This window comes from Copadichromis virginalis, linkage group LG23, assembly GCF_057382275.1.
Source record: "Copadichromis virginalis isolate Kocher_CV1m ecotype Utaka linkage group LG23, C_Virginalis_male_GT1.1, whole genome shotgun sequence".
In the NCBI taxonomy this organism is placed as follows: domain Eukaryota; kingdom Metazoa; phylum Chordata; class Actinopteri; order Cichliformes; family Cichlidae; genus Copadichromis; species Copadichromis virginalis.
In genome coordinates, this window is record NC_140639.1 from 20,144,667 (window position 1) to 20,157,421 (window position 12,755).

The window sequence follows — 12,755 nt, forward strand, 5'->3', positions numbered from 1 at the left end:
TAAACACTCCGTCCCCCTCCCTCTCCATAGAGGTCGTTACCCTCTACACCTCCCCTCCTCTCGGCTATCTTATCTCTACATTCAGACTCCATTACTCCACTCAACACAGAGGGTTTTCCAGGCTGATCTCATAAACATCTAGGACCATGTTCTGGTGTATACGTCTGTCCCTGGGACTCCTGTTCTTTCATCTGGCTGCTGCTCATGGTATGTTTATAAAACTGTATGTTTAGCTTTTAACAATGACACATCATAGAAGTGGGGAAGAATATGGTGTTTAAGCTGAGAGAGAAAGAAATACCACTATGTTGAATGCATTGGGTTTTTTAGAGGGGGTGTTGTGGGTGAGGGTGATTGACAGATGGCAGGTGACACGTGACCCCACCCCGTGTGTTTGGTGTGTTGTGTGTGATGTCAGCATGACAGCAGCATGCATGCCACACGGGAAATACTCTACTAAATCATCATAATTTTCTTTATCATTGAAAATGGACTTTTGAACAATAATTGTATAAATAACAATATAAAAACTTCTGATTTATTTGTGAAAATACTAAATAAAGCAAAAACAAAAAAGAAAGGGTAAGAAGATGCCTATACGGAACCTGCACATAGCCACTATGACATCACTTATTGGTTTCTGGACATTTTGCTGCAGCACAAGCATTTTAGCTGTTATGCTAGTTTGTTGTTATGCTAGTATGGTTAATTACCATATTTGTACCATTTTACTGCTTCTTTACACCACATTTAAGATATGTGTTTATCTGGTCTTTAGGGTTTTGAAGACTAGCTGTATATAAAAGATAAATATAGCTTCTATCACATAAATGGATTGAAGTTCACTTTTAAAGTTTTGACTTTTTGGTATTATGGTCTAAGGAGCCTGGAAAGAAAAGTGTCTGGACTTCTTTAAGTTGCTACAAGACGTTTCGCCTCTCATCCTGAAGAAGCTTCTTCAGTTCTAGGGTCAAATGGTGGAGAATCCCAGATTTAAGCCCTTTCGCAGTGTCCCCCAAGAGGGACAATGGACCTCCTAATGATCCTAATCACACGAGCCAAGGTGTGAAAACGGGTGTGGGTCACAATCAGCCAAGATTTCAGGTGAGCTCATTGGGAAACCTGGCCCCACCCTATGATGTGATTTCCTGAGGTCAGATGACCCAGGTTGTGAGTGGGCGTTAAGGCGTCTGGGAAGGGATCTCAAGACTGGATTATAAATGGCAGACAGTTGGTGTCGTAAGCCACCACCTCTGTTCAAAGATGGTCTTTCACAGTGGACATAGATGGCTTTGTTCACTTAGCGGTCCATCTGCATCTAAAAGACAAAGGTCGCTCATTTGAGGATGCCAATGTTCACATTTTGGACAGAGAAGACAGATGGTTTGAAAGATGGGATCTGCTAGGAGCTGCTGCCATTCCCTTTCGAGGCCTTCCCCAAACTACAGCACAATTCACATCCAGGCAGTTCACCTTTATCTACTAAAACGCTGTCAAACCTAAAATGAGGACGTGAGCCCAGCTGGTGAATGTGTGTTTGTCAACAGGAGGTACAAAGCAGTTCCCTGCATAACCATTGCAGCAGTTTAGTCCAAAATGCCTCTTTAAACTCATTCCCGTCGCATGTAGGACTCTGCCAGGCAAACCCTTTGTCAATGATTATATTTGTAGTTTTAATGGAAAGAATTTGTGGGTTTAGTCGGGTGGCGGTAAACTTCCATTTTGTTGGTCTCAGAATCTCATCTCTGCTTTTGCAGCCTATGTTGGCTTCATCAGGTGGTTTTCAGTTGATTGTGAAGCAGCGGGTATGTGTCAGGGCTCTGTGTGCGGGGAGGTGGAGATGTGGATCCAAGTGCAGGACTCTGAGACGGAAATATAACTGAAAACCACAGCTTTATTGCTGGCACCAACAAAACAGAAATCAAACATGAAAACACTAACTGGAACACACAGGCAGGGTCTGAGGGTACAAAACGACACAGAGCATGGGAAAACACAGGGCTTATGTACACAGGGTAGTAATGAGGGAATGGGCAACAGGAGGGAGACACAGCTGGGAGAGATCAGGGCTAACGAGACAGGGGGAAACAAAGCTGCACACACTAACCTAAGACAAAGACTTTCACAATAAAACAGGAAACATGAAACACTACTAAAAGACACGGACAGAAAATACATGAAACTGTGGTGGACCACTAGAGGGCTCCACTCACACCCAGTGTATAGGAAGTGTGTTCCTGTGTTTTGTGGCGCGATATGCGCAGTTGATGTTGGAGACAAATAAAGAAGGAGTGAGAACTGAGAGCTCTGTGTCGTTGATGCTTACCTCCACATTGGTGACCCCTGACTCGAGCATGCAACGGGCCGTAGATAACGCAGACTCCGCTATGGATGCGCGTCGCTGCCTGCCGCCTTGCGCTTTCAGGGCCCAGGAAAATGGACCCGCCAGCGCGCCGTAGCAGCCGCGACCGCTGGCAATACAGAAAGGCTGCTCTTCATAGAGGACTCGCGCTCCGGGAGACGTTTTCTCGTGGACTCCGGCTCCCAAAAGAGCCTCCTTCCCCCTACCGCTGCCGACGGACTAGCAGCGAACTGTGGGCCGCAGCTCATTGCAGCTAATGGCTCTCCCATCAAAACGTTTGGGGAAAGGTTGGTGACTGTTTGTTTTCATGGCCGGGATTTCCAGTGGAACTTTGTTGTTGCCGCTAGCTCTGTACCTATTTGGGGTGCTGATTTCCTGTGTGCTCATGGACTACTTGTCGATGTTGCTAACAGGCGTTTAATCGATGCTCTCTCGTTTTCTTCGCTACCCTGTTTTACTCGGGCCGCTGAGCCCCTGATTCGGGCTAATGTAGTGACCTCCAGGGATGCTTTTCAGCGTTTGCTTTTAGAGTTCCCATCGCTGTCTGTCCCTAATTTCTCTAGCACGGTAACGAAGCATGGGGTTGAGCATTATATTCCCACGGTCGGGCCCCCGGTGTTCGCGCGCGCGCCGCCTCAACCCCGCGAAACTGTCCGTCGCTCGGGAAGAGTTTGCAGCCATGGAGCGCCTTGGCATTGTACAGCGTTCGAACAGTGCATGGGCCTCTCCGCTTCACATGGTGCCCAAATCGGACGGTCGTTGGCGGCCATGCGGAGATTTCCGCCGTTTAAATAATGCCACGGAGAATGACCGTTATCCCATCCCCCACATTCAGGATTTTTTTGCCATTCTCGCCGGAACGTCGATTTTTTCTAAAATTGACTTGGTGCGGGGGTATCACCAGGTTCCCGTTCGGCTTGTTCGAGTTTTTGTGCATGCCGTTTGGCCTGAAAGGTGCCGCCCAGACCTTTCAGCGGCTGATGGACTCCGTTTTGCGTGGGCTGCTGTTCGTTTTTGTTTATCTGGACGATATATTGGTGGCCAGCTGCTCAGCGAGCCAGCACGAGTCCCATCTGCGCCAGGTTTTCCAGCGTTTGGCAGCGCACGGCCTGATCATCAACCCTTCCAAGTGCCAGTTTGGGTTGCCTGTTCTGGATTTCCTCGGGCACCGCATTTCCGCTGAAGGTGTGGTTCCGTTGCCCGACAGAGTCCAGGCCGTTTCGGCTTTCCCGCGTCCCACGTCGGTTAAAGCGTTGCAGGAGTTCTTGGGGATGATAAATTTTTACAACCGCTTTCTCCCCAGAGCTGCCCACCTGCTACAGCCACTCTATGCTGCCTTAAAAGGTAAAACAGCCAAAGATCCGGTTGACTGGCTGCCAGAACGCGTCCGTGCGTTTTCCGCAGCCAAGTCTGCGCTGGCTGACGGCGCCCTGCTGGCCCACCCGCTTCCGTCGGCGGAAATCGCGTTGACCACCGACGCCTCTGACGTGGCAGTGGGTGGGGTGTTGGAACAGCGGGTTTCAGGTCTCTGGCAACCGCTTGCCTTTTTCAGTCGTACGCTCCGGGATGCTGAACGCAAGTACAGTGTTTTTGACAGGGAGTTGCTGGCCCTGCACCTCGCGACACGACATTTTCGTTTTTTTCTCGAGGGTCGCAACTTTACTGCGTACGTTGACCACAAACCTTTGACGTTTGCGATGTCCAAGGTCTCTGACCCATGAAGCGCACGCCAGCAGCGCCAGTTGGCGGCCATTTCTGAGTTTACCACAGACATTCAGCATGTGGCTGGTAAGTCCAATCACGTCGCTGACTGTCTCTCACACATGTTGGTTTCTCCGGTGTATGTCGGCATCGGTATGTCGGCCGCCCCCGCCCGGTGGTTCCCCTTTCGTGGCGTCGTCGTGGTTTTGACTCGGTGCATGCCCTCTCTCATCCCGGCGTCCGGGCCTCGGTCAAGCTGGTCAGCGCCAGGTTTGTTTGGCCGGGCCTTCGCAAGATGGTGAAAGGATGGGCGGCGGTTTGTGTCCCATGCCAACGCTCAAAAATCCAACGGCACACACAGGCACCCCTCGAACCTTTCCGTGTCCCGGGTAGGCGTTTCGATCACGTTCATGTGGACCTGGTTGGTCCCTTGCCGCAGTTACAGGGTTTCACGCACCTTTTGACTGTGGTGGACCGCACAACCAGGTGGCCGGAGGTGGTACCCCTGGCGTCCACGGCAGCGGCGACGGTGGCCAGGGCATTTTTGTCAACGTGGGTTTCACGTTTCGGCCCCCCTGCTGACATTACCTCGGACAGGGGCCCCCAGTTTGTTTACGAGCTTTGGTCTGCTATGGCTGACAGCCTGGGAGTCAAGGTCCACCGCACCACAGCATACCACCCTCAAGCTAATGGGATGTGCGAACGGTTTCACCGGTCACTTAAGGCCGCGCTCCGTGCTTCCTTAACAAGTGGCGACTGGGTCGACCATCTTCCGTGGGTTTTGCTGGGTTTTGCTGGGATTGCGTTAAAGAAGAACTCGGGGCTTCCCCAGCTGAACTGGTCCTCGGCCAGCCTCTCCGGGTCCCCGGGGAATTCTTACCTGAGAGCCCCCCCCCCCCCATGTTTCGATACCTCTTTGTTGCCTTTTCGCCCCCCAAGAGACTCATTTCCTGTTCCTGGTCCTGTGCACCACTGCCTGCCTGACACTTTTGTTCCGAGTTCATTGGACTCTGCTCGTTTCGTTTTCGTCGGGCACGATGCCCATAGGACTCCGCTGCGTCCACCATATGACGGGCCATACAGGGTTCTTAAACCAGGCAACAAACATTTCATTTTGGACTTTGGCGGTCGGCAGGAAGTTGTCTCTGTTGACAGACTTAAGCTTGCACGTTTTGCAAGAGGATCAGGTGGTCCCGGCCCAGGCCCCTCGCCGCGGCCGCCCACCTGCCACCGGGCTGATGGATTCTGTTTTTTTCCCCAGGAGCGACCCAAAATCAACGGAGTCCGAGTCGTCTGCAGGTTTTTCTGACCGCCAGTGCCAGCCTCGCTCCCGGGCTGGGTTGCCCTCTGTCAGTTCCCCACCCCCCCAGTTCAGCCGTTCCGGCCGTTTGCTTAAGCCCCGGGTCCTGGACTAGTTCTGCTGGGTGTTCGGGGGGGCATGTGTGGTGGACCACTAGAGGGCTCCACTCACACCCAGTGTATAGGAAGTGTGTTCCTGTGTTTTGTGGCGCGATATGCGCAGTTGATGTTGGAGGCGAATAAAGAAGGAGTGAGAACTGAGAGCTCTGTGTCGTTGATGCTTACCTCCACAAAACCACAATTCCTAAAACATGGATAAACAGAAACATGAAACTCTAATAATAAACATCATCACAACAAGAGAATGAGAAAACAATCCAAAACACCAAGATAACTGAAACACAAAGTACCAGAGAAACAAAGAATAATCCATGATGCAAAAGTAAACCAAAACATAATAAACTCAATTGCTGGGTCCAACGGACCCAGAACCGTGACAGTATGAGAATCAGCACTTCCACATCTGAAGCCATAGTCCTCTGCAATGAAAGGTTGGAGTGTCACATGTGAGGGGAGGAGACATTGACCCTGCACCACACTGGTCCATCAGTGAGAGAGAGCAATTTACCAGCAGCCTACTTCCCAACCTCATCTATGGCCACTAGCACTGGGTAATGGCCAACAGATCACAGTTGTAGAAATTAGTTTTCTCCAAAGAGTGGCTGTGCTCAGCCTTAGCCATAGGGTAAGAAATTCAGTCATTTGGCAGGTCTCAAATTACAGATGGTAATCCTCCACATCAGAAGGAGTCAGCTGAGGGTGAGGTGTTCTGGGTGTGTTCTACTGGGAAACAGTACATGAATGCCTATGAATGCCTTTGTGCTCCAGAGTTTCCAGAGTTTCAGCTATTTAGATAGATAGCTATATAGCTTCAGCTATAGATAATCCGTAGAAAATAGACAATGGAAATGGTATAAGAACCATTAAGACACAGCAAGTCATATTATCTGTTAGGTCAGACCTAGTCAGATTAACAGTATTTTGTCTCTATCTGTCATTCTGCAATTCATCCCATGTAAACAATAACGTGGCGCACAGCATGACGTGAAAAAAGGCACATACCTTTGACGTTGCAACGAACTCTGTATTCCAAGGAGTTTTAAAAAAATCTCAGTTTTCGGTGATTTGAAACGCCGTTGACGAAACAACTGCGTTTTCAAAAATACTCGTGCAGCTGCGGACATAGCGTAAAAGAGAGTAGTTTATTTTATTACTACCTGCAATTTATTGCAGATTACTTGTATTTGCTTAATTGTTTACTAAATGTTTGAGCTGTGAAATAAACCGCAATGGAGCAAAGTATGGGTGTGTGTGTGGTTGGAGGATGTGTTTGTGCATGCTTGTGTGTGCGCGTGCGAGGGGGGGGCGCGAACATTTTTTTTGTAAAACAAAGGGGGGCCGAACAAAAAGAGGTTGGGAACCACTGTGTTAGGTAATTACATTAAGAATATTCCAGAAGGGGCGGGCTGCCCATAGACATGAATGTGAGTGCGAATGGTTGTCTGTCTCTCTGTGTTTGCCCTGCAACAGACTGTCAGTGTCTTTTTTATGTTAACATGTTAAACTTAAGGAAGTGTGCAGCTGTTATGAAGGGCAAAATTAGCTATAGAAAGGAGTTATTTGTATCAGACTGTAAATATGTTATTTTAACTGTAAAGATGGACATTTTAACATGGGTGTCTATGGGGACTCATTCACTTTAGGAGCCAGCCTCAAGTGGACATTAGAAGAAGTGTTTCTGGCACTTCAAGTGTTGCTTCATGACTTTTTCAAAATGCACTAAAACGAAATCATTAAATTAAATACCGATGTTTAATTTAATGTTTTACATTTTTTTTCTCAGTCTTCTTAGACAGCCAAGTGGCCAATCAAGTGCTGAATCGAAGGATACGAGCTAACAGCATTTTTGAGGAGTGGAAAAAAGGCAACATGGAAAGAGAATGTGTGGAGGAGCGCTGTAGCTGGGAAGAGGCGCGAGAGATATTTGAAGACAAAGAAAAAACTGTATTAACCTTTATTTTAATACATTTAAATTTGCACTCAAACATTACAAAATTTTAGGAAATATTAGAAAAGATTATTGTAAATATTAGGAATCATATGTCTAAATTATGGTATTTTCCATTATTAACTATTATTTAGTGATGGAAAATCTGGCTTTTAGATCTTTTGAGCAATTTAATTTTCTTTTGTGTTTTTTCAGGATGAATTCTGGGCCAAGTATATTGGTAAGTTTTTGTATTAAAATCTTAGAAATGCTGAAACTTTACAAATAATACCCTGAAAGGACATTAGAATATATGTACAATTACCAACTGAAAGAGGACAGCTGCTAAAATGTAACCTTGTACTTTGACCACTACAGTCAAACACTTGCTTCAATCTGCTGTTCATGTCCCACAGATGGAGATGCATGTATATCATCACCCTGTGTTAATGGCGGCCAATGCAAAGATGGAATTGGCAGCTACGCTTGCTACTGCCAAGAAGGGTACAAGGGCTTCAACTGTGAAATTGGTGAAGAACTTCAAATTTCACTTACTGCCTTTCAGAAAAACATATTAACTTATTCTGGTCAATAATACAATCTTGTAGATATACTGTAAGGTTAGTAATGGTTAAGTTTTGGTCAAGTTTTGCTAATGTTTGAAAGCTCCCATCCATTTTCAGTATCTTATCTGAAAAAAACTATTGCCACAAAAAGGGAAAACTGCTCATTTCAGAAGGAGTTTTCTAACCTTTCTGGAGGTTATATTACTTCAGTATAGATAGCAGTGGGGACAAAAACATGGCTGGCTGAGCCTCCTCTCGCTAGTTTTCCTGGGATAGCCTGACCTTTCTTGAGGTAGGATGGTAAACAATAGTAAAAATCTGCAGAAGAAAAGGAACCAAAGACCCTGTTACAACATGAGCTGTTTCATGGACGCAGGGTTCCTGTGGCCACTTTCTGCATTGTCAGCATGTTTTGGGTCATTGTTATTGTGGACCCATCCATAACAACTTTTCTGTGTTCTGGCTGATGAAAGGAGGTGCTGAAAAAGGGAGGAACACCCACTCTGGGTAAGGGATAAGTTACTGCCCTAAGTGGAGGATTTCAAGTATCTTCTTGTTCACAAGTGAGGGGAGTGAGAAACTGACACAGATTTAGGCAGCGTCAACAGTGATGCGGATGCCATACTTTTCTATTTTGGTGAAGATCATAAAAGCCAAACTCTCGATTTCATGGTCATTCTATGTTCCTACCCTTACATAGGATCACAGACTTTGGGTAGATGAACATTCTGTATGAAGGGATAGATATGAATATAACCAGGATACTGGCAGTTTGGCAATTGTTCAGATGTTAAGCATAATCTCAACCATTCCAAATTGTAAACCATGCACATCTGTGACGATGTAAAAGTTTTTTCAGAAACCTACTTTGTTTTTTTAACAGTGGCACCATCTATCTTAACTGTGTCTGTGTCTTTGCAGTTATTCCTCAGCTCTGTGAGGACAAAAATGGTGGTTGTGAACATTTCTGCGATGTGATACAGAGAAGAATTCATTGCTTCTGTGCTGATGGATACTTCCTGGCATCAGATGACAAATCCTGCCACTCCAACGGTGAGAGAGGCTTAAGAATGTGAATAGTCTTTTACTCAGATGGCAGAACAGTAAAAGAGCACCTAGATCACAGATCAGACTTTGGAAACCATAATGTTGAAATCTTCTGGTCCCAAAACTCAACCTCTCATTACCATACAAACTCTTTCAGAAACGTACAAATGTGGTGCCATCAGCAGCAAAGCCGTTCGGACTGTTTTCTGGTATGAGAGGAAAAACTTAACAGAGGGGAACATAACTAAGTTTAACAGCACCGGCAACATCAACTTAACAACACAGCCTTATGTCCAGGATGCTGGTCCAATGTCCTCAGTGTCTGAGAACAAAAGCCAAAACGTGGCACATTATCCTAATTTGGAAAAGATGATTCAGTCTGAAATGGCGAAAATGACTCGTATTGTCAACGGGGAGGACTGTCCACCAGGACAATGCCCATGGCAGGTAGAGACTCTTTCACAAAACGTTTTGGGATTATAATTTAAGAACTTACCTGCCAGATACAGTTTCTGTTTCAGTAAAAAGTAACCCTAACCCATACTATCACCTTCAATCGATCACATGATTCCCTCAGGGTAAACATCTAGAAGGCATTATCAATACTCAGCTGACACCTAAGAGTTCATAGCATTAAACTTCATTTTCACATGTCTTAGACCTCTGCACAGGTTTTACATCGTCAATTCAAATGTTTTTTTCATTTTTGGGGGGGTGGGTGGCTGTTTTTGTCCTCATAGGCTCTCCTTGTGAATGAAGATAATATTGGGTTTTGTGGAGGAACAATACTCAATCAATACATCATCCTGACTGCTGCCCACTGCATGAACCAGTCACGTTACTTCAACGTGAGGCTCGGTAGGTTTGATGAACCAATTGTAAACCTGCGTATATAATTTTAGTTCATCACATTAAGGTAATAATGTCTTTATGCCTATTAAGAAGTAATAAATCTAATTTATGATCTTTAACTTAACTTTATGGTCCATATGACATATTTTTCAATTGTATATTTAATATGATAAATTTTATAACAGATTTTAATGTGGGTATTTTTTTCAAAGTATGAGATATGGTACAGATATACCCTTTTGTCAACTTCTGTAAAAAAGAAATAATGATCACTTACAATTTTTTAATATAGAACATTACCAATGCTGAGGTTATTATGTGCATTTTTTAAGTTGGTAGAAATAGTGCAGTTTAGAACTTTTTGTTGGTTACGCACAGGTTTTAGGCCATGTCCCTTATCGGGACGTGATTAACAGTGTTCTGTTTTCAAAGCGCTTTGTATGCTGTAAAAAAAATTTAATTACTATGATTTTTCATTAAAACATCGCTGAACATCTTTGCTTTTTCTCTGCACTCAGGTGAATTTGACAGGTTGGTAAATGAGGGCACTGAAGCTGACCATATTGTGGACACGATCCTCACCCACAGAGGGTACAAGGCAGACACCTACCACAATGACATTGCACTCATCAAATTAACCACACCCATCAAATTCAGCAGGTTCATTGTGCCAGCCTGCATTCCTGAGCAAGAATTTGCTGAAAAGGTGAATTTTTAAAATCATATCATACTATACCATTACATATCACTTTTATTTATACATAACAGGCCTGACCAAAGTGTTGTAACACCAAACATAAAAGAGAGCATAGAGACGTAGACAACAAGGTGGGACAGATGGATGTAGCAGCTGATATAGATAAAATGGGGGTGCAATCATTAAGAGACTTGGATTTGTAAATGAACTGGAAGTCCGTGAACTGAAGGTGAAATTGGACTGACATAATGTTGCTTGCAGCAGATAAAAAGCGAGCTGCAGCATTTTGCATCAGCTGTAGGTGAGCAACGAGTCCTGGGTGATTAAGACAAGGTGTTATAAAAGCAAAGTTACGTTTGGACAAAGGAGGCTTAATTTTTAACCATAGCTAGAACTGGAAAAAACAGGGTTTTACCACTCTGTTCACATGAGAATTGAGCTTTAGAGAATCCATCACACCTAGATTAATAATAGATTTCTCATATGAGGCCAAAGAGGATGCAGATACTGCTGCTGGTGCCACATGAGTTTTATTTTGTTTCTCACTAAAATTCTGAGAATCCCCTGATGTCAATAATGCAAAATGTAATGGAAAATCTAATTTTGAGGTGACGGTGCAATTAGTAAAAGCAAAAAGTTTTATCTTGCTTAATAAACTTTTTCCTATTACTTCAGACGATTGATAAACAACTAGATTTTATACTTGAACAGAGAAGCTTATAAAAAGGTTTGGTTGAGCAAAACATTTGTGTATGCAGCCTTAATCTTTAGTTCATATTTTTTTTTAAAAGAAAGAAAAAAGAAAGAAAGAAACATAAAGAAAAGAAAAAACAACCAAAAAGGAATTTACCAAATTTGTTTGATTATGTGACGTTTATATGACAATCATACATGGATTACCTCTATTGTCAGGTCCTGATGCAGCAGCCGGATGGCATGGTTAGCGGTTTTGGACGTCTCGGCGAGGGTCGGGAGCCATCCAGCATCTTGCAGCGCCTATCTGTACCTTATGTGGACCGTCGAACCTGCATCGAATCCACTCCTTTACGTATCTCGCAGCGTATGTTTTGTGCTGGTTATGACACAATAGCCAAGGATGCCTGCCAAGGTGACAGTGGCGGGCCTCATGTCACACGTTACCGTGACACCTACTTTGTCACTGGCGTCGTGAGCTGGGGTGAAGGCTGTGCACGCAAGGGCAAGTATGGTGTTTACACCCAGGTGTCCAAGTACATTCAATGGATCCGTGATGGTATGAAGACGCTGATCCAAAAAAACAAGATCGGCAGCAGGATGAAGAGGAACCATGCCCAAATAACAAGGCTTTATCTGTAAAACATCTGTCACTGAGCAGAGATCGGCCAGACTTTGCACCACTCATGTAATCACTAATGAACAGTCAGAGAAACCTATTCATCCTAGTGCTGCAAAGAGCTGCAAATCCTACCTGTGACGAACAGAATTAGAGTCAGTAATTATTTGGGGGTTCCTCAGGGTACTACTCTTGGTCCTTTATATTTTTAATTTTATTTTATGTAACATTAATTTTGTATTAATGTTTATTTTTCCAGGGCAATCATCTGACATCATATTTCTGAACAATTCAAGTCCATCATTTCCTCTGGGCTCTGATTTTGGTCTTAATTTCCACTTTAGATGTTTCGTGTTCTGGTTGGTTCACTGATTCTTCTGTAAGTCTTTCTCATGAGATTGTTTCCATCAAAGATGTATACTATCTCAAACAGGATACATCCTCTGAAATTTGATTGAATACATTTTTTTTTAGTATAATTACATTTTTTTTTAAACAGAATGCATTTCATAATCTCAGCAATTCAATGTTTTGTTCCATGTATGCTTCATGTGTCACTGATAGAAACAAGCTTTTAAACTGAACATGAAGCAAATAAAAGCAAACTATAAGAACATGTTGAAGCCTGATGTCATTTAATGATAAGTATAGCTTGTATTTATAATAGTAATTCAAAAGGTGGAAGAATCTCCAGTGACAGTTTGGAAAAAAGTTGTTTTACAAAATTGTGTTTTTGCTCAAGAAAATGTAAAATTTGTGGCACAATGGTTTTAAAGAACCATCTTATTACTTGATCTGGATAAACTCAATGTTATGTAAAAATGTCAGTGATGAAATCTATCCTTGTTTACCTCAAACAAACAAACATGGAG

The 12,755-nt window shown here is 44.1% G+C and overlaps 1 protein-coding gene across 1 annotated transcript; it reads left to right on the plus strand.

Moving 5' to 3' along the window:
• The first annotated feature begins 70 nt into the window (after positions 1–70).
• On the plus strand, positions 71–12,499 carry f10 (coagulation factor X). The gene is made up of 9 exons (XM_085449531.1): positions 71–207; positions 7,266–7,426; positions 7,626–7,650; positions 7,826–7,939; positions 8,897–9,028; positions 9,180–9,469; positions 9,763–9,880; positions 10,393–10,580; positions 11,484–12,499. The coding sequence occupies exons 1-9, from the start codon at positions 147–149 to the stop codon at positions 11,904–11,906; spliced, it is 1,512 nt and encodes a 503-aa protein (XP_085305657.1). The 5' UTR covers positions 71–146; the 3' UTR covers positions 11,907–12,499.
• Positions 12,500–12,755: the final 256 nt, after the last annotated feature.

Bases quoted from the DNA above. Each gene is read 5' to 3' on its own strand.
- f10 (XM_085449531.1), top strand. From the start codon at position 147: ATGTTCTGGTGTATACGTCTGTCCCTGGGACTCCTGTTCTTTCATCTG. The intron at 7,940-8,896 runs GTGAAGAACTTC...GTGTCTTTGCAG, and splicing joins GGGCTTCAACTGTGAAATTG to TTATTCCTCAGCTCTGTGAG. The intron at 10,581-11,483 runs GTGAATTTTTAA...CTCTATTGTCAG, and splicing joins AGCAAGAATTTGCTGAAAAG to GTCCTGATGCAGCAGCCGGA.